A 21,664-nucleotide genomic window follows, 5' to 3' on the forward strand; every position below is an offset into this window, starting at 1 on the left:
TGGATGTGCTATAAAGTGGACAGATGCTCATTCTCCAGCGCTGTAGATGGCTCTCACATAAAGAGGTAACTGTCTAAAATACAGAGTGACAAGTTACTGCAAGCTCTGCTCTCACCAAAGGCAGTGAGAATGGGCAGTTCTCAGTATTGTGCCTATATGAGGAGGAGGTACCAAGAACTGCTCGAAGTGAAGCAGGTGGGGAAATCAAAGCTGGTATTGATATTTCTCATAGCTAGGTTATCTCTATACTGCAGCCACATGTCTTGAGGAATTCTGATGCCATGGCCTTATAGCAGCTGGTAGGTTTCCTGCTTAAATGTGGTTTTCTCTCCTTGTATTTTTTAGTTTAAGAGACCCAAGAGGAAAATACTAATACAAACATATTCAGAAGTCTGTTAATAGCAATGCAGTTGACTCACATACTGTTCTCAGGATCTTGAGCCATTTTACAAGTACCATAGCTTTGCTACTGGCTTTTTTCTCTTCCATTTTCTAGTAGAAGAAAGAGGGCCTAGATTTGCTGTGAAATCCTAATCCTGTGTTCTGCTCCAGTCCTTTGCAGTTGGTCTTGCTGGATTTATCCTGTAATTTAGATGAAGGGGGAAGACGAAATGTGAAGGAGCAAAGCATGCCATGAATGCCTGTGTAGATTTTTCTCCTTCTCATGCAATGTGTGCTATGTGCATCTTTTGTCTTGTGCTTTATAGGCGAGACCTACATTTCAGGGGAGAAAGAATAGGTTTGCATATCACAGAAGACTCTTTATTTTTCTTCGACCATATAAATAACTAAGACAGCTTTAACTTTAGTACCAAGTGTTGCTAATCTCTTTGTCATTCAGTTTACATCACATATTTCCCTTTTTGTAAACTTTGACAAACTCAGATGCATGGTTGAGAAACTTTCCATGGTTCCTTTTAAAACATGAGTCAGTGCTGGGATAGAAACCCTCTTGGGAGATGTTGAAGCAAATAAGGTGAAATAGTCAATTAGCTGCATATTTTTTGTCTTAAATAGCTCAGATTTCTGTTGCCTTTGGTGTTTCCCTCTACATGAGTGCAACTTCACCAGCAGAATTAGCTAGATTGGAAGTTGCGAAGGATTAAGAGCTAATAATACACTCTACAGGTTAAGCAACAATGTGGTAATGATTTCTTGGTCCTCTCTCAGCTTTCCTCTGTAAAATGGTGTATTCAGTTTTTCCCTGGTGTAAATTAGGCCACTGGGAGCACTTTGCCTTTGGGTAGTTTAAGACATATTAGCTGTAAATTAGTTTATTGCGGCTGGCAAATATTTAGAAGCTTTGCAGAGGTCATGAGGGTGAATGCTGTCTGCACATCCCATGCAGAATGGGTGGTGTTTGACCAAAGGTCCACGGCTGGGTGGGAGAAGGAAAGGCAGGGCTGAAAATGCTTTTTTGGGTGAGTGCCTCCTTAGCTTTGAACTGATAAATTCCTAGTTCTGATGAGCAGGCAGGTCCTGGGTTTGAAGTGTTGGCGTTGGATTTCTAGACAGGCGAATATGACCCTGAAAACAAGGGAAGTGAAGGAACAACGCAGCCTTCTTGGGTCTTTGAAACACACCTTGGAGGAATAGCAAATACATCTTAATGTGGGTGCTTTCTGCACCCCAGCTACATGTATTAGTTACAAGCTGTAGAGGTGGGGTGCCCCTGTGCCAGGCAGCTGTACTCCTTACTTGCCAGAGATGTGAACTCTGGGCCAAATATTCAAATGTGGCTCTGAACCTTGTACATATATTTGCAAAACTTAAAGCTGGGTAATTGGAGTTAGTGTTAGGGTGCTTTGAAAGCTACATTTCCAGTTGTATTACGTGCACAGTGTGTTGGTTTTTCTTTTTCTCCTCCCTTTCTAATTGCTGTCTTTTGCTGTTTTTAAGAACTGTTTCCACACTAGTCTCGTTGCTGGTTCATAACAACCACAAGCTAGGTATGGCATTAATAAGGAAACTAGGCTGTGTGCCTAATGACATGCAAACACTGCTTGACACGCTGGGGCACCACGAGTGATCTCCGGGCCCTTGTGCGTGCGGCGGGTGAAAGCAAATGCCGTGGCACTCGATGGCTGTAGGTTGCTGTAGGGAAATCAGATTCTCCGGCGCAGCACTCTCCTTCCTTTGTCTCTTGCTTTGATTTTTGTGCCTCGAACTCGAAAGCTTTTCCAGACGCCCGTGTAGGAGGAGTGGTGGTGGGGAGGCGGGGGGGTAGGGCTGCTTCCATTGAGCCAGTTCTGCGTTGCAGTTATTGGCAAGCAAAGCAAACATTTCATTTCCCCGTAATTAGCTCCAGTTTAGGGAGGCAGGTTCATTTGGACTGCCGCACCCTGTCTGCGCAAGAAGCCTCCTTGCTTCGGTTGATTCCTTCCATAGAGGAGCAGTCTGGGGGCAAAGGGAGTGATGAAAATGAGCTTCAGAAAGGAAAACTGCATTGGAGCACATGTGTTCTGTGCTTCCCTCCTCCCCCTCCGTGAACAGCTGAAGCTAAGGTTGCCAAGATGATGTGAAAATGTGGAGAAAAGGGCTATTTCGGAGCTCCTTTAGTATGGCCAAACTGTGGGTATTTCAGCTGCTTGCGTTTGCTATGCTTGGGAATGTTTATCTATCGCCTGCTTAAATAAGTGGGACAATTGGGTTATGACTTTGAAATCACAAGGCTTCACTTTTCGCCTGAACCTGGTCAGTTCTGCTGAGTGGCTCATGCAATGAGAGCTTGCAGCAAGTGAACAAACAGTGGGCGTTTCTCTTCTGCATGCTGCAATTTTTGCTATTATAACAGTTTCTGCAGGTCTTTTTCAGTCTTTCTGGTATTTAATTCATTTCATCTTTTTCCATTTCAAACATGTCAGTTTTTCTTTTCTCATGGTGGAAACGGACAGATTTAGTGACTTGCAACCAGTCGTGTGTGGAAAGTAGGAGGAAATCACCTGTGATTTGACAACCTCTGTTCTTCATCGGTTTCTGAACCGAGTTTATTCCTGCTCTGAACTCCATTCTGTGGGCAAACAGCATCCCTATTGCTTAAATCTTGCTTTTAGGCTGAATGTCAAAGCAGCATTGGGGAAATGAGCAACTTGGTTTTATTTATGTTCTCTGCCACTGTCCCCCCCTCCCCAGTTTTAGTTTGCTTCTTCCCCGTTGTAGAGATACTAAACAATAGGTGTCCTTGTCTTAAAAGGCTGTAACTTCAGGCCCTGTAGATGGAAAGCTGATGGTTCTGAGCCTTGGAAGTCAGTCAGGAGTGGAAGAACAGTACTGGCTGCTGGAACTGTCTCTGTCCCCTCCCCTTTGTAGAGTTTCTGCAGGGACTAAAAGTTCTTGCAGGGTCCTGGCTTCAGCAGCAGAGCAACACAAAGGCCACATTGAGAATAGCTGCTGGGGAAGCCCTCCTTCCTTGCTTGCCCTGTAAATGCAGTTCTTTCTCCATGAAAAGCCCTGACATCAGCTCTTGGAAAAATCCAAGTGCTTGTGTCATGGAAAATAGCTGAGGCACTTGCTTGGGCTGGGACTGAATGACTGAACTGTGGATGAAACTTCTCGAGAGATGCTTTTCTTCTACCCTTTCCAGACATTACTGTTCATAGAGAAATAGAAACCCTTTCCATCTGGAAGTTTTACAGCCAAAGGATGCTAAGGAAAGAACTGCAGTTGGGTGTAGTGTATTCAAAGTACCCTGCTTGTCATTTTTCTTCATGGACTTTCATTTCATCTGTTTAACAGACACTGTTGCAAGCTCCTTTTAGCGCTGGTCACATCTACCTGTGAAGGAGTGTCTTCCACAGAGAGCAGTGTTCATTTGGATACTGCCAGTATCATCAGGAAATTCCATGCACCGCTCGTTCGGAGGCAAAATCTCCGTGTTCTTGTAATCTGATTTGTGAAGAAGACTTCTCTTTTCTTGCTGCCTTCTCTTCATCCCTCTCAATGAATCCCTCACCTGGAATAGCTCTCCAGTTAACTGCAAGAATGAAAGATACATCTATATTTATATAGTTATATATTTATTTTAAGCTCAAAGAGGAAGCATCCCTGTGATGGCAAGTAGCACCAGTGGCATGGTCTTTCCCTGTGGAAGTACCTTCCTCTTGCAGTCCTGACCTTGTCTTCTTAGAGGCCATCAGAAACCTGCTAGATTTCCAGGCTTGTGGAAAGGCCTTATTGTTTTCTCCCTTGATTTTTATCAAATTGATCTTAACCTAGTTTGCACCAAGTGCTTAACTCAGCACTGTTGGTTGCTATAGCGCTGGTCCCTTGCACTGATCATGATATTGATCCATCGGGAAGTGTGTTGACAGGCTGTATTGACTACTCTGCCTTTTCTAACCTAAAAGGAGGATTGAATGGCATATTCTAGTCATGGATAGAAGCATTGGTGGGCCAGGAAAGCAGTGCAACATTGACCGAGTTGGAGGTATTTATTACGGTAAATTCAACTCTGGAGTCACTATGGATGTTTAGAAGGTGGAGAACTGCGTGGAGTTGACACAGAAGGTGTTATCTCTATGGGCTCTCCAGTCACTTCACTATGTTCCGTCTCAGAAGGCAGTAGCTAGGCCTGTTCACAAGGCTGTCAGTAATGTAAGGCTAATAATGCCACGAAGGATTGTTCCATGAGTCATTGCGTCAGCTGTGGTTGCTGCCTTGGCCTCCTACAAAAATAACATGGAACCTTTTATTGCCTAGCTCGGTTTCGCCTCCTTGTGCACTTGCTATGAGTTCATAGGATCTGTCCGTAGGCTCTGACAGCTCCCAGGAATCCACGCTGTTTGCATCTCATCTTCAGCCTCGCTGCTTCTCCACACCTCACATTGCAGTCTGTTGCCATCGGTATGCAGTGGGGGTTTTTTTGAGGAAGAAAACTCTGTGGTTTGCTGAGCCTTATGTACTTTGATATGAGGAAAAGATGGCATTGCATAAAACTGCTCTTTAAGTGGGTTAATGCGAAGGAAAACAGACTTGCTGCGTTGAATCAGTGCTGTCCACAGAATAGCTGATGTGGTTCCAGCTGCTGTTTGTGGGCAGTACAGTGAAATGGCAGACTTCTGTCTGCGTTTTTTCTTGGTTGCTAATAGTTGCCCACTTGCTGCATCTGTGTTTCTCTCTATCCGCCTGTCATTTGCTATCTCATCAGTTCCTTTTACTCAGCCGCTGTCCTATACAGAACATGTCTACCCCTTTTTGTTGTGACAGAAGACTGCCTTTAGCTCTATATTAAGGTCACGTTGGTACTGCTTTTGTTCAGGTCATGTCAGCACTCTCCCATAATACCTTTCTCAGGGCTTTTAAGCCCTGCAAAGAGCTGCTCTGGTGGATATGTGCATCTGCAAACTGGGAAACCAGACCTTTTGTTTCCTTTCTTCCCATCTCTTTCAAGATGAAATTCTGGGAATTATCTGCAGAATGGCATTTAAGGCATCCATGCTTGCTGTGCTTTCAAGGCACTTAGTTAAACCTGCTAGGTTTAGACATTTAGACAGAAAATGTAGCCTTTTTTCTGACGACTGTCAGTGCAGGGTGTTGAAAATGAAGCTTAATGGGTGCTGAAGGAGTTCTAAGCACTGGATGCAATAGAAGTAGTCATGAAATTTAACTGTCACCCAAGAACAGACTTCAGCTCTTCGAGTTATAGGCTCTGATTGGGTATGTATGAGCAAGAGGAGAGTACAATCCGGCTCAGCCTTCCAGAAGCGTGGCTGCAAGTTACACAACTTGCTTTTTCCCCATAATCCATGGAGGCGGTGCTGGCAAAAGGCTACTCATTGACTAATTTACTTGGTGGAAACCTCCTGAAGCAGGGTGATGTCATTTTAGGTAGACATAGTTTGGGGTTCTTGTTGAGGGGGGGTGGGGTGGTAGATCAGACTTTGACTTAACCTTTGGTTTTCCTCTTGTCTTTCTAAATGTGTCAGAAAGAGGAGTGAGTGAAGCTGTGATGTTTCTCATCTCTCCTGTGTTTGGGGTGGTTGGGGGGTGCGTTTGCTGCTTTCCTTTCAGATTTAGGATTCTGGAAAAGGGTTTGCCTGTAACAAGCAACGTCTTATTCAAATGAAGCTAATAAAGCAACGAAGAAGCTTCTATTGCAACTGTTCATCTCCTAATTAAAGATTAGTTCTGTCAAGCAAGCAGTTTTTGGCTGTTGTCTTTTGTATGGGTTTCACAATATTTCTTACTCATCTCGGCACGAGTTGGAGTAATTTCTACTTGCACGGTGCAAACACACACAGGCTTCATTTCAGGCATGTGAGTAGTTCTGCTGAAGTAAATGGGACTAAAGTTAGGCACATGAATAAATATTTCCAAGGTTGGGGCCCTCTTCTGAATCTAAATATTTTTGTCTTTGATCAGTTTTTGAGATAGCAGCTACTTGAGTTCTGGCAATATTTTAGTACGGGAGGACAAAAACCCAACATGGTTATCTGAACGCTGTGCTATTTATGGTCAGATATATTTTCAACCTCCTGGGCTAGAATGGAATGCTTTGTACTGTTGGAAGCTGGGAATCCTTCCTCGCTCTGCTGTGTTTTGACACATTAGGTCTTAAACCTCTCTTTTTGGCTGCAGGCACTGGGCCCGTCCTGAATGGTGCATGCATGTGTGAGCTAACTTGGAGAAGTATGATTTTTAATCCATGCTGTAGGTGTATTCCTCTCCCTTGGCTTTACGCTAAATGGATTTCCCTCATGCAGCATGACGACCGAGACATACTTTCAGTAATTTGATGCATTTAAATGACTTAAATTATTTGACCCAGTATTTTAAAGACAAAATGCGACTTGGCTTTTTGTTGGTGCCGGTATTTGGGAGAGTGGAACAACTTGTTTGGGAATGTGCTGATGTTCATCAGTTATCAGGCAAAATGTCTACAGGGTTTTATCGTATAGCCTCAACTTGCCAGCTAGATTTGGAAGTAAGTCTCCAGCTGTTAACCGCACCCTGCTGTGCCTTCAGCTTGCATGGTGTTTACAGCAGTAGGTGAAACACGTTTTGCATGTTATACGTAGTGCCGAATACTATAAAACGGGGGGGGTTTCAGTGCTACTTCCAAACTTAATGCTGTTTCAGAGTGAAGACTGAAACGGAAACAGTTGCTGGGTAAACTCATGGGAGCTCTTCTGTGTTCTTTGACTGCGCTCCATCCACTTTTGTTCTGCTTTCTGCTGTAGCATACAAGTGATTCGGTGTTTGGGAACTGAATAATGTCTTCAGCAAATCAAGAAATGCTGGGTTCTCCTCAGGCAGGAGACTGGAAAACGGGAAGGAACTTCTCCACCGAGTGCTCCCTGCTGTCTGGCTAACCACGGATGTTACATCACAGTTGTAGTCTTAGCTCAGCTGACTCTTCCATCTTCATCATTCCTGTGATTTCATAACTCGGTGGCCTGGAATAATTTCAGGTCTGGGAGGAGAGTTTTTCTGGGGGATCTGGGGAGCTTCATCTCCAGCCTATCTGGCCAAAGCCCATCCCTTCCTGCAGCATTGGCTTAATGGAATACTGCTGAACTAAAGCATGTGGAGCTCCCTCAGCCTCACCGCCTCCGGACAACACACTGCGTGTGCCCGAGAGGCTTTGCTGCAGTGGTGACCTGCTGCCTGCCCCGCTTCCCCACCGCGTCCCTCCCTCCCTCCCTGCCTTGCAGAAGAGAGAAACACAGGAAGCTGGCCGGTGGCCAAGGGGCTCCAGGGCTTCCGGGAGTCATTCCCAGTGTGCCGCGCTCCACAGCAGCGGGCCAGGGGTTTGGAGGGGATGGAGCACTGTGCTTCTGATACCCCAGGTCTGCGCTGGGGTGTCCCTCCCAATGGTTCTCAGCATCACTGCAATGGGGATGCTTCAGAGCTGGCCGGCTCCTGGCTAGTGCTGGCTGTGTGGGCTGAGGTGCAGTTACAGCACAGTTACAGCCTCAGACTGGGAAGCTGGGGGGGTTTGGCACCCACACAGTGGGACTTCTATGGTCAACATTAATGTCGAAGCACGGAAAAAACTCATGATGATTCCAGTGCCGTTACATATGAGAAATTTCAGGGTTTTCTTTCTAAATAATTGTCAGAAGTCCATTATAAGTAGGAGGATTTTATACAACTTTCTAGACATCTAAAATAGAACGTTTGCGCTTCATCCTTGAGCAAATAGCTCTGGACCAGCCAAAATGGTACACCAGTGAACCGACCTGATTTTACTCGTCAACGGTTTCTTTTGCTGCAGGAGCGTAAGCTTGGAATTCTGGGTGCCTGATAAGAAACACTATGGGATGAAGGTTTTCACTTAAATGCTTCATTAAAACATTTGTTAGTATTGGTAAGACTCTATGCAGCTCAAAAGTTCAAGTGCATTAGATAAAAATAGGGGTATAATTAATCTCAAGCACCTTTTCCTGCCTCAGTGGAGGGACGATAGATTGTCTTTCCTGGATCCCTTCTTCTCCTTTTTTGCTTTTCAATGAAACACTTGATTACTACTGCGTCTGTTCACTGTACAGTGTTCAGGTGGGGTAAGGTTGGCCTGAGATGACTTGCTTGCTTTGCTTTGGGATGCATGGTGTCTGTCTTGCATAAAGCAGTGTTTTACTGGCCAAACCTTGTAAATGGGAGGGCTGAATGCTAAAAGGATCTGGCTTTGCAGGTAGAGCAGAATGAGGAGAGGCCTGAATTTGAATCAGAGTGGATTTCCCAGGCTTCTAAGATTAAAATAGTGCTTTTTATGGGGAGGAGTAAAGAGGACTACTACTTCTTATAGGGTCTGTATGTAATCTTTTCCTTCAATTAAGTAACCTCTATACTTTAGCTTGCTTTAGCTTTACCCATAGGTTGCTAAGGCTCATGTAATCGAAGGCCCTATTTATCCCCTTAATTTTGAAGCTGTTACTGAACGTCACCTGAATTCGATGCTGTTATCTAAAAGATGGCAAGTGCCTTGATGTGTGTAATTATTTTCAGTAATAGTCAGACAACATTTTAATTTCACTTGCCTAATGTGTCACCAGGTGTTCGTGTCAGAGTTGCCGTGCTAGTGCATGTTTGCATAGGGGATTGGCATGTGTGAGCTGGCCAGCGCTTTGGGTGTACACGCATTTCATGGACTCCCTATTATTCAAAGTAAGGGATTAAGTTGAGTACTTCTGCTGTGTATCCAGTTATGTTTTTCAGGTAATGGGAAGGGACTTACTGTAGCTTTAAGACTGTGCTATTTCTGGCTGTGCCACTCGCTATCTAGTTATCGAGGAAAAAGGAGTAGGTGAATAGGTGAACAAGGTGCCCCTCCTTTGGAGAAAGGAGCTTAAAACATGAGGTGTGCATTTGGGGCAGTCATCTTGGTGGTGCTCGAGGAATCTGCTGTTGTAATGCTCTGAAATGCTCTTGGAGAATGGGTTGGTTCTGCGTGTTGGACCAGTTGTTGGACAGGGTCATTGCTTAAGCTCAGTTGAGTATGGAGGTGGTGTGTGGGGGACAATCCTGCACTGATTGTTGTGTCGTTCTAACAGGCTTAACATGGGACTGGTGTTTTTTACCAAATAAGTCTGCTTAAACCAAGCTAAATTAAAAAAATAAAAAGTATTAGATTATAGGTTTCTTTTTGCTGCAATTTTTTTCTCTGCCTTCCTCTCACCCTCACCCCATTGCTTCTTGGAGAATCTGTATAAATAGGAGAAACGCAATGCAGCAAGGAGAACTAGAATGTGTATAATAGGAAATTATTAGCTATAATAACTTTGGATGTCTTCGTTTAGAACAAAAAGTGACTTAAATTATCTGTCCTTTTACACAGCTCTAAATTTTTACATTGCTTTCCAACCGAAGGATCTAAAAACATGGAACAAAGAGGAATGGAGCTAAACTTCTTAAGAGTTTTGGGAAAAAGCTACTTCTGCTTTATGAAAGCAGAAGTTGGTGCCTTAAGCTGGGTGGTATGCGCCTTGCTCTGTCATTTTTATATGGTAATTCAAGAGAAATAAAATCTTGGTTTCAGAAGTCTCACATCTTTTCCTTATTTAAATGCATATACGCTTCCTTCTCCATGTAACTGGATTTGTGTTATTGTGTTATCTCTGTGTCCTGGTAATAATATTTGGAATACTTAATATAATTTCAAGTTAACTTTACTCTATTGTGCTGGTCTCAAAGATGGCAAATTCATAGTTTCATGTAAATAGTAAGATCTTATTAGGAGGAGATGGCATCATGAGCTCCTTTATATATATACCACAGAACCCACATAGGAGGGAGACAACTGGAATGTCTCAGCTATAGGAGGATTTTCAGTTGGAGTTTGGACCTTCAATAGGTACCAGGTACTCACTCCATCAGCAGGACAAAGAAGCTATGTTAATTTTTAGTGTATGGAACTAGTTGTAAGGAGAGGAAGGTGACCCATGAGCTGCACTTACGTACAAAGTGCGAGCAAGCTACTAGATGCTGAATGTGAGCTCACAGATTTCTGTTCTTAGTTCTGTTTGAAACCTTAAGCGTACTGATAATAATTCTTTACCCAGTTGAATCAGTTGTAAATGGACTAGTAATTAGCTGAGGTAGAAGAACAAAAAGAGGCTTGTTCTCTTGTGAAGGTATTAGAGAAGTGTAATATAACTGTTTGTATATTTAAGCATTAGTGTTGATATCAGATGTAATCCTGTGGAACAAAAAAAGGTCACTAAACTTCTGTTCTTTTCTTTCTTTTCAGGTTTCCTCTCAAAAAACCTACAAGGTGAGTTACTGATGTTTGACTTTTTTATCTGTATTGCAAGTTATGATACAGCATTTTTGAAGGAGGAATGCTTTTAAGAGAAAAAGAAAACCTAAAATGTACACAGATAGCAGTACCCATTACGTGTGTAGGAAATTAATATCCAGATTGGGACAGGGTGCCAAAAATATACTTGGTGGTGCGCTTAAAGTACATGGCATAGTGTTACCACTTGCATTTCTGTTATGGACACTGGCAGGTTGTCTTACCTGAGATTTGAGATGGTCAGAGAAAGTGACACTCTGTTACTGAATGATGCACCAACGCTTCCTTTGAGGGGGTATTCTAAGTGTTTAATTTCTGCATCCAAAGCTCATTGAGGTTTGCTGGGAGAGGAGGTGGAGTGAAGATTTCAGGAGGTTTCCCAGTTCTATGGAGCTTGCATTTATTTTGCTTTGAAAATGAAACATGGCCTGGTGTTGAATAGGAAAGAGAATGCGCTTACTATTACTAATTTGGAAGGTTAATGACACTGTTACCTGGATACGCTCCCAAGGATGGTGAGGGAGATCATTTTGCCGCTTGAATTCAGTCTGGGAATAAATATTTTAAGTGAACTTAATGCATGTGTTCCCATCTGAATTCCTCCTTAGCAAACAGAACTAGACGAGGTTATTTCCAAGCTCCTCACCAGTTAGGCAGTGCTTCTGCGATCCGGTAGTCAGGATCCTCTGCTTTGGTTTGACACAGACACGGCAGCATTCTGAGCAGAGAGTCTCCAGCTGACAAGAAGCAGAAGGTCGAGCGCTGCAGTAGTACCCACGACTTTGATCCCACAGGTAAAGTCCTAAAACTTCACAGGGGAAAATCTGAACTGCGAATAGGGATTAAATCCAAATCGTGTCAACAAATGTGGTTTCCCCACTTGCGTCGTTCCGCGATTGCAAAGCCTTTTTGAAGCGTGTGGGCATTGAAATGCATATGGGCTTGCTTTTAAACATGCACATCTACACAGCAGCTGTTAACTGTGCAAGAATAAACCTAGATCAATGATACCAGTGAAAAATTGTCACTGCTTCCTGTTTCAGAGAGGGCCGGCTGAAATTTCAGTAGGCAAATACTGTCATTAGTTGTGGGTAGTTCTTTTGGCCATTTTACTTGAGTTCATTTAGATCATTTAGTTCATGGAGCTGTTACAGGCTCAACTAGGACTGGTACTCCTTGTTGAGGTTTTGTTGTTTGGGGTTTTTTTTAGCCTTAGTGGATTTTGATCCTTCTCTGTCACTTGTCCAGTGACTTTGTACTTCCCAACATGATACATTTGAAGACAAAACATCTAATTTTAATGGATATGCTCTCCTATGGCTTTTTTAACCTTCCAAAAGGTTTAATTAGGGCCAGTTCAGTCAGCCTGTCCAGTGCTGGCTTGGAAATTAGGATGCATGCAGGGAGTCTTCATTCTCTCTCTGAAACACTAACCCAGTGACTACTGTGTGTGTTCATGAAATGCATGACAGGCTCTTGTCAGAGCCTCCTGGCCCCATGCAATACATGTTTTTCATGTCTCTGCATTGTGCTTTCAGCCCAGTCTTTTCCCTGGGGCTTGCGGAAGACACGAGAGTTGAATGGAAGGGTGGTAGAACTTGTAGAATGTGTTTTTTTGCACCAGACACTTGAAGCTCATGTTTATAAAACATCCTGTTCCTTAATGCTTTCTGCCACCAGCTGCATGACTCCTACCTAGCGTGCACAAAATAGATGGGCTTTTAATGTTGGTTAAAAAAAGAATCCCATAAGGGAGAGCCCCTGAATTAGTGCTTGTCTTTTGCTTTATCCTTGGGAAAAAGTGATGTGAGACTATTTCAGGGTGGGAAAAGCTGGGGGAGGTCTCAGGTTATGAACCTGTTTTGTAGAAGGAATTTGTTTTCTTCAGAACCAAACTTCAGGAATCCTCTAATCTTAATTTGATGGAAAACACTGCAATTTGGAGAGCTGTTACCTGGCGCCACTGTTAACTGTGCTTGTGAGCTGGTCTGAGAGATGAACTCTCTTATTTATAAGGGGGGGGAAGTCAGAATGCTGAACAACAATGCATATGTCAATCGCTTACTCTGGAGAGAAACATTTCCAGGGTTTCTATCCTGAGACTGGTTTTTATCCGGAGTACCTTTTGTAGGTCACTGCAGAGAACTTCTTTTATTGTGTCTCACATTCTGCGATAGATTCTTCGTGGTGTTACCTGTGTCTTCATGCTCGTATTATTCACCCCTCATTCCGAGTGTTTCACCTATGTTTTGTGCCCATCTTATTTGTGTTTTGCACGATTTAACCTAATAAATCAGTCTGTGTTTTTCATGAAGTTTTTTTTTTTTTCTCATGTTTGGTCTCCATATTTTCTATATCTCTCTCTCCTTTTCTCCTGCTCTCGTGCAGATAGCTCCTCCAAGAAGACAAAGTCTAGTTCAGAGGAGAGTAGATCCGAGACGTATGGTAAGCTCAAGCAGCTGCTGCAGCCTCGCACCTTTGCAGTCTGCTCCATGCTTTCTGTCTGTGCACCCAAGGCTTTTATCCTTTACATGATCCGCATGGTTGGCTCTGCAGCAGGGAGTGGGAAACTGGGTTTAAATGTTGCTTCGGTGTATCAGCTTGTAGTTTTTGTAGTGGCTGGAAACTAACCTGTACATGGTTCTGTTACCTGTTGAGAGTTGGGAAGCCTTGCGGAGGCGGCTCTTTTTGGAGATCTTGTGCCACTGGGTGTTTTTGGTATTGTATGAAGAGACAGCTCATGCCGGACTCCAGAAGAGTTTGTGGTTGTAGAAAAGCCTGTGGAGGTTAATCTGGGTGAGCCAGCAATTCTTCTTCTTGCTGTATGGGCAGAGAATCTCACGTCATGTTTCACAGAAGTGGAAAAATGCATGTGTAAATCTCAAAAAATGGAAGAATATGAACCTCATTCACCATTCTTTGCCCTGGAGAGGGAGTAACTTCCCTCACAGTCCTGTTGTTTGGTGGTCTTTTGGATCCTACCAACTTCTTAAGGCCCCTAAGACCTAGTCTGAATCTGGCTGGTACTGCTACACTTCACGTTTCTAAGTGTAGATGTCCAGCTCTGTCTTGACGCCAGCCATGAGTTGCCTTTTCATTTCCTGGGGTTTTAATTCCTTGATATTTAAAACAGGCTGTAATACTTCCTGGTTTTCCTCTGAGAAAATCACTTGCTGCATAACCTGCTGTGGGTTTTTGGACAGATGCAATGACTCTTCCAGTATCAGCTTTATCATTCCACCAGAATAAAGCTACCAGGTGTTAATGGCTGTGATGCAACTTCTTAAACCACCCATGTAATACCCAGTGATGCTGTCGTAGCTCTGGTTGAAAGGAAAATTAAAAGCAAACAAAACCAACCCCAAAACCCTAATTCCAAAACCCACCACCCCTGAAGAGCATCTTCTGAACCAACATAGGCACGTTTGCAAACCCCTTTTAGTTGGTGCAGTTTAGGGAGGTGCAGTCTGTTCCGTCTGTGAAAATGAGATCTCTTAACTTCCCCTGGAATTTTGAACCACATACTTTTCTTAAGGGAAAAAGAAAATATGACAGTCTTGTTCCTCGGGGGGTGAGACTATTCCTTCAGAAACTAAACAGGTTTTGAGAGTGCATTGCTTTGCTTCAGTAGAGCTGGAAACCTGTCCTGGGGAGACCTGGCTTGCTGCAGCTTGTACGTCTTCCTCCCATGCTCAGAAACAATGAACAGGGAAGTGGCCTGCTTGAAAAGCATTTTAAGATGATGCCTCTGATGAGCTTGTATTGAAGCCTTGGCCAGTTCTTCCCCTTGCCAGGTAGGCCCTGGTTAGTGACAGCACAGTCAGGTTGACTGGATCCCTCTGTTTTGGGCTTGACTAATTTTTGCCGAACGCTGCTTACCCATAATATACTGGAGGTGCTGTCAAGCTATTGTAGGTTAATTACAGGAAACATTTGGTATGCTTGATGGAATGTATCTGTGTTTATACTTCTCCCTCAGTCTGTACAGTGTCCTGGTTTTTCATGTGTGGCAGAAAGAAACATGACTTCCTAATGTAAGCCTTTGCTTCCCCCAAAGTTTCCTGCAGATGCTTTACCGTGTCCAGTATCTATGGGAGCAGTTTCCACTCATCCTTCCTTTCCAGTGGCCTTCGCTGTGTTGGAACTCGCCCTGCCTTTTTTCTCTACCCTCTGCTTTCCCCAGGTTCTGTGGTATGTGTAGAGAAGTGTGCTGTTTGCTTTGGATGGGACCAAAGTATTTGAAACCCTACAAGTAGAAATACTGTACTGATAGGTTTCTCGCTGGTGACTGGATGTTAGCTGGCTCTTTCTTTGGCTAGCCATTGGACAGTGAATAATAGAGAAGTCTTGAATGACAGCAGCAAAAGGAGGTGTGGCTTTTGTCTATGTGTTTGTTCTTACCTCTTGGAATTCTTAATTAAGGAGCAAGGGACCTGAATTTCTTGAAGTATGAGTGGCTTCGGGAGGGCAGAGTGGTTAGGTAGGGAAGTTGTTCCAATATACAGAAGCTGATTTATAGTGCCATGAAACTTACTTCTTCCATGCACCCAACCATCTCGTGTCTGTGTATTTAACAAAGCTTAGATGATCAGGAGAGTGAGTAGAGTTTCAGATCTGCTGTGATTTACTAATGAGTCCCATAACCTCCCACAGTACTTGATACCTGTAGAACTCCTGTCTCTTAAGTGAATTTAGAATTGAAGGGTAACAGTTAGTCTTCCCTTTTCCCTTGTTTGCTCTGCAAGGATATCTTCCCTTATATATAGTAACAATCAGTTTCTGGTCCAAATAATAGACTAGGTGGTATGCATACTCTTTCACACATTCTTAACAACTCTGGGGATAAGTTTTTAAGTCTTTGTGTTTGAAACCCCAGATTTTGCTCCTGTTGAGATATTTTGGAAGTGAATTTACTTCTCCTGTTTTATTTCTTGCAGTTCTTGTCACCCTGTGTCTTTATGTTGTGGCCACCATTTTTGCCAGACTATTAAAAGGACTCTTGGGAGCCCCTCATCACTACCCTTATAATAGCCAGAAAGGGCTGGGAGTGCAAGGGGCACTCGACCACAGGGGTTGAATGTGTCGTTGCCATGGGAGCAGATAGTCCTATTTATCATGGGTAAAATACATGGTTCTCTCTCTGAGAAAGGTTACCAAGCCTTGTTTTATGCACAGTATTCAGTGCCATTGTTATTAACAGTTTTAACTAGGCACTGCACTGATTTCAAACAATATCGGTTTTGCACTGACTTTACATGTCCTCTGTTACCAGGTTAGTGGAAGAATCTGAGGAATGCTGCCATTATGGCAGTTGGTCTGAAGACCACTGTAATCACCAGACCCAAGTGAAATCCAGAATTTCATCCTATGAGATGTTTTCTGAATATAAGCTGATAGTTTTATGTACGTTGTGGAGCAGCGTTTCTGAAAGTATTTGATAGAAATAAAGCTTCCCAAATGAAATGAACCATTTGGACACTCTCAAAAACCCCAAGGAGTTTGTTTTTGTTTATTGAATGATTCATGTCAAATCACTATATTAAACTGCATTTTCCCATTGTGGCCTCATGCCTCCAGGGAGGTTATAGTTCACGAGTCTCCTCCCATGCTATGTCCCACACAGTTTGATCAGACGAAAAGCTTCATTGTCTTATGGGAGATGTAATTCAGGTCTCTGTTCACTCTAGTGAGTCAGGTTCAGAATGGACCCCTGCTCTGGTTGGTGTGCACTGCTAGAGAAATGAAATTTCCTATTTTAGTGAATAACTTCCAGATACTTAGGATGTGTAGAAGTGAAGAAGGTGAATGGTCCCTCTACTAGAGAAGCTCTTGGACAGTCAAAATGTATCTGTCAAGACTGATACAATCTTTTTTACAGTGGTGTCAGTGACCTTGAGAAGGTTGGGCTTTACCTTTCCTATTAACCAAAAGGCACCCTTATAATGGGGCTGGAGAACTGAGAGCCATGGTGTCGCAGAGGAAAGAGTACCACCTATTGAAGAGCTTATCGCTTGGCTTTTCTTGCAGTTCCTGTTGTCTGAGACTGGGCATTTCTAACTGCTTTCATTTTTAATCTGAAACCTCTTGAATGGCAGCACACAGCAGATTTGCTGTACTCTTGGCTTGAAGCTATACCAGTGAGTTTGGGGAATTAGACATGTGGTCTGATTCTGTGTACTTAGAACATAGTTAACAGGGATGTCTCCTCGCTTTATGCCAGCCAGATACTGTCATGTGAAAGTGAGGGTGGGAATAAGATGGTTATTGATTTGAGTACTGCCAGTGAGGAATCTGTTGACCTTGTAATGTTAACTGTCGGGGGGAAAAAGTGAAATATCATGGTAAGATACTTCAAAATGAATGACTCCATTCATTCCCTCTGGAGAACACTAGGAATTGCAACATGAAAGCAAAAAAGGGGAATGCAGAGCTGATTGCTAACATGGGCTCTTCGCTGCTGCCCCAAATTCATAGACTTTAATTAAAGTGCGTGAAGTTGGTGTAGTTACTAATTTAATACAAGGATTCCTGTATGTACTTGTGATACCAGGCGTGACGGTAGCAGCTATTGGAAACTATACATTGTGTGTCATTGAGCTCTCAGTGGTTTGTGGCTTTCCTTTAAGTTCATTCCAGAGTGCCTGATGAGGTGTTCAAGGCACAAGATGTGGGTTATGAAAACATTGCTGCTCTAGTCTTCAAATTCCACTCCTATAAGCAGATTTCACATTGAATGTATTTTACTTAAAGAACAGAAGTGGGGAAATGACACATTGGAGAGGGTCACTGCTAGTTTTGCCTCACAGCAGAGTAAAAGAGAGCATTTGAAGGCTGCTCTTTTTTGTCTATGTGGTCCAGACAGGGAATGCTATCAGAGCTGATCTAGTTCTGCAGGTAATACTGTTATCTTCAGAAAACTTTCAGATAACTTCATTGAAATCACTATAGAGCATGGTATCTCCCAGCTGGTCTGCCTGGACCTTGTTCCAGCCTTTGCTGTTGTATTAGGAGAAGGGTTAAGTGCCTGTTTCTTGTCTGAAAGGGAATAAATGAAGGGAAAAAACCAATTATGGACTAATTTGTGTTCACGTCCTCATTTCTCTTGCCTCCCAATTCAAAAATGAAAAGCTGGTCTTGGGTGAAATTGGGATGTGTGGTGTGAAACAGCTTCATTTGATTCTAAGAGTATTCTTGGAACTTAAATTGTAGGGTCAGTATGTGTTGCACATCCTGCTGCATTGCCACTACTTTGGCATCAGGTTCATTGGAGGAGGAAGCTTATCAGTAGATTCAAGGGTTACTGGTGCTGGAAAAGAAAGAAACTCAGTGGAAGGGCACTATGCAGGGCTATACTGTGCCTTTAAACAGGGACAGTCCTTGTGAGTCAAAAGATTAGTTAGTGCCTTACTCATAAAACCTGTACGTCTGGCAGCAGGATTTAGAAGGAGCTGTTTTTATGGAATAGCATGTGTTCTCTTTCCCACACCCCACCCTGGGGCATCATTCTTGTGAAGTGAGACTTAAAGAAGCTTGGTCCTAGAGAAGAATGGGAGGTACAAAAGGGAGAGGCATTTTAATTCACTTAACTACATAAAGAGGGTGTGAAAGGTGGTGGGGTTTTTTCTTCCTCTGCTTTCACCCTGCATCCATTCCATCAGCTTACTACAGATAACTGTATATAGCATAATCTGCCTCTACTTTATTGGCAGAAGGGGAGGTTGATACTATGATCAGGCTGGTGCTGAAGTGCTGGAATACGACCTTTTCCACTACTCCCACACCCATTTTGGTATATGCTACACTGGAGGAGTACAGGGCTGACTGGGCAGACAGTATTTTCACTTAAGGCTTCTCATTTCCATTAGGAGTTGCTCTAGAGAAATGAAAGGAGCTGTAGTGGTGCGAGAGTAATTTAAGACCTGTGTATGACTCCACACTCAGTTACAAGGAATTCCTTAAAAATGACTGCAGGAAAGACAGTCTTGCTGGGACAGCATCTTCACAATTCCCTTTGCTCCTTCTGTCCTGAATGAAACTGGTGCACTTTTGGTATCTGTGGAGAGCTCCAGTTCTTTCTCGAGACACTGGTGTCTGAATTGAAGAAGCAAAGCAAGCTGTTAAAAGTAAGGCTGATGTTCAGTTCATTTTCAGGTGAACAGTAGACATACACAGCATTGCACCTTTTCTAAATGCTGCACCTGCTAGGTACATTTATCTCTGCAGCAGTATTTATGTTCCCATTATATGGAGTAATCCTAACACAGGGAAACAAAACAAGTTACCTTTGATGTCACACAGCAAGTTAAAGGAGGAACAGAATCAAACTTGCATCTCCTTGTATTTCGGCTCAGTGGGGAGCATGGTCTTGATCTGTTCAGGGTAGTAAGCGTGGCCTGTACTTGTTTACTGCTGCTGCTCTGGTTGTGAGCGATAAGCTCATCTCTGACAGAAGATGCCCCAAGATGAGCTTTTTGCTGAGAACTGGGAGAACTTTTCCTGTTTAAATCTGTTTCAGTCCAAGCTGCTGCTGATGGTCTGAGCAATTTGTGAGTTCTTTAATAGAGCAGCTTGTAAAAGATGTTTGGTGTTTTGGATGGTGTACTGGACCATGACAGCCCTCTGCTGTACTTCGGAGACCTATCCAGACAAAGGGAAGTGATGCTCTTTGGTTCACGCATATAGTTGCTCTTCCTTAAAAGCTGCTTTTGCCTCAAGTTGTGTCTGACGTGCCAGAGCTGTCTGCATCTTTGCTGTTGTATATCTCTGTTTCATGTAACTGAAGCAATAAGCTTGACCTGTCTTGATGTTCCTATCTGTTTCTGGACTGATGCCCTGTTTCTGTCTCTCATATATATTTTCCCCTCTGTTGTATTACACCAGTTTCTTCCAGTACTCTGTGATTATCTAGGAGGATAAGGTTTTGGACTGATGCCTAGCTTGTGTCTCTTTGTATTTCTCTCCTTCTCTTTCTTCTGCCCTTTCCCCACCTTTCTTATGCAGGTCTTGTTCAACGGTGTGTTGTTATCCAACGGGATGAAAACGGTTTTGGGCTGACAGTCAGTGGAGACAATCCAGTCTTCGTGCAGTCCGTCAAAGAAGGTAAGCAGGCTTGCTGGATGTTCCAGCCAGAGAACAGCCTAGAGGGTTTTCATGTGAATTGGAGAAACATGTGCATGTACTGGAGGTGAAAACTCCAAATGGCCTCCTCAAAAACGGGATGGCTGTAGCTTGAGGAATAGATGTTCAAGGACAAATTGGGATGCAGTGAACTGATGTGTTTGGAAACTGACCTCTTGTGTCTGAGCGGAAGTAAGTGCGATGGGATTGTGGCTTGATGTAAAATAAGAACAGAAGTGCTCTGGTCTGGGTACTCAAGAGATCTTCATGTGATAGAGGCAGGGGGAGTTTGGGTGAGTGTGGGAAATAGCTTTGCGTGGAGCTACAGAAGTCCTTAAACCTTCTTTGTTTTGAATGCTTCTGTTGAAATTGAACTGAATGATTTCTTGCCTCTCTAGATGGAGCAGCCATGCGGGCTGGAGTGCAAACAGGGGATAGAATTATCAAGGTAAGGGCATTCAAATCATCAAAGAAATCTGGGTCCTTTGTCTTAAATGATCTCTCCCTGTTCTCTTTTCCTCCCAAACAACTAAGAAATAAAGTCAGTAACTAAAAAGATATTTAAACTATTGCTGCAAAATGACGGTTGTGCTGCAGTCGCTGCCTCAGACAGAGCTGTGAGTTCAACTAAGCATTTGAATTAATGCATTAGCTACTCTAATACATTTTCTTCCTGGTCAGAGGTGGGTTGCTAATTTCTTTATGTGTTGCTTGGTTTGCTTTGGGGGATGTGTGTATGGTTTTCTTCTCGCAGAGCTCTGCTCACTGAGATAAAGTGTTAGAAGTTGGTAATGAATAGCTAAACACTGATAACTTTCCCTTCCTCCCTGCCCCAGGTGAATGGCACTCTCGTAACACACTCAAACCATTTGGAGGTGGTAAAGCTGATCAAGTGTAAGTAATGGCAGATTACTGTTTCTGTCCCTCTGCTCCTTTAAAGCACGAAAGGCATAATTATAAAGGGCAAATGACTGATTCAGCTGTCAAGTGAGAAGGATAAGGTCTAACCATGCCCCATGCTGAGAGATAAAGGATGTGTGTGAAACAGGAAGTGAAATTGGGGTAATTTTGACATCTCAAACTTGAGCTTCTACATGCTTCTGCAGCTTCTCCTTGGGTTGGTGTTTGAAGTTACCATCAAACCTTGCCTGTGAGTCTTCCCATCTTCTGAGTCCATGTTAAATACCGTAGCTATTCAGACACCCCTTATTGTATGATGCCTTCAGAGTACTGGTGTTTCTAAAGGGAAGTACCTTCTTGGTTGCTTTTCTTGTGCAAGGAAGAAGGTGGTAGTGGTTCCTTCCACCCTAGCAAAGTTTATTTTGTGGCATGAGCGTATGTATACTGTAAATGCAACCTGGCAGATGTAACCTGCTGGGCTAGAAATAGGATTGTGTGCTTTTCTGAAGTATGATTAACGTGAAAGTTTTTGGATTACCTGAGCTTTAATCGGAGGTCTCTAAAACCGAGCTGTCAGTGCTCTCAGGATCTCTGGTTTGAAGAACAGATGGGTGAAGAATGGTCTGAGTTTGGTCTCTAGGGCAAAATGACAAGCAGAGAACCAGCAACCTTAGAAATCTGCAAGCGTGTCTTGTTCTTGTTCTCCCTGCAGCGGGTTCCTATGTAGCTCTCACTGTCCAGGGGCGCCCACCAGGGTCGCCTCAGATTCCGTTAGCTGATTCTGAAGTGGATCTGGCAGCGTTTGGTCATATGTCTCCCATCATGACATCTCCCCATTCGCCTGTCGCATCAGGAAATGCGGAAAGGATTACTAGCCCAGTGCTTGTGGGGGTAAGATTTAAAGCTCTTTTT

The 21,664-nt window shown here is 43.4% G+C and overlaps 1 protein-coding gene across 3 annotated transcripts in view; it reads left to right on the top strand.

Annotated features, from left to right (window-relative positions):
* ARHGEF12 (Rho guanine nucleotide exchange factor 12) overlaps nucleotides 1-21,664 on the top strand; it is a 70,295-nt gene that overhangs the window by 20,481 nt on the left and 28,150 nt on the right. For 2 of the 3 annotated variants that reach the window (XM_062617640.1, XM_062617641.1), the window contains exons 2-7: nucleotides 10,688-10,711; nucleotides 11,441-11,529; nucleotides 19,736-19,834; nucleotides 20,251-20,300; nucleotides 20,689-20,746; nucleotides 21,465-21,643. In XM_062617640.1, coding sequence (XP_062473624.1) covers nucleotides 10,688-10,711; nucleotides 11,441-11,529; nucleotides 19,736-19,834; nucleotides 20,251-20,300; nucleotides 20,689-20,746; nucleotides 21,465-21,643 — 499 coding nt within the window. Of the gene's footprint in view, nucleotides 1-10,687; nucleotides 10,712-11,440; nucleotides 11,530-13,123; nucleotides 13,181-19,735; nucleotides 19,835-20,250; nucleotides 20,301-20,688; nucleotides 20,747-21,464; nucleotides 21,644-21,664 lie in introns of all 3 variants that reach the window. The other variant, XM_062617639.1, reaches the window with a different exon arrangement.

This window comes from Pezoporus occidentalis, unplaced genomic scaffold (genome assembly GCF_034315485.1).
Source record: "Pezoporus occidentalis ecotype Australia unplaced genomic scaffold, CSIRO_AGI_Poc_V1 ctg199, whole genome shotgun sequence".
NCBI lineage: Eukaryota > Metazoa > Chordata > Aves > Psittaciformes > Psittacidae > Pezoporus > Pezoporus occidentalis.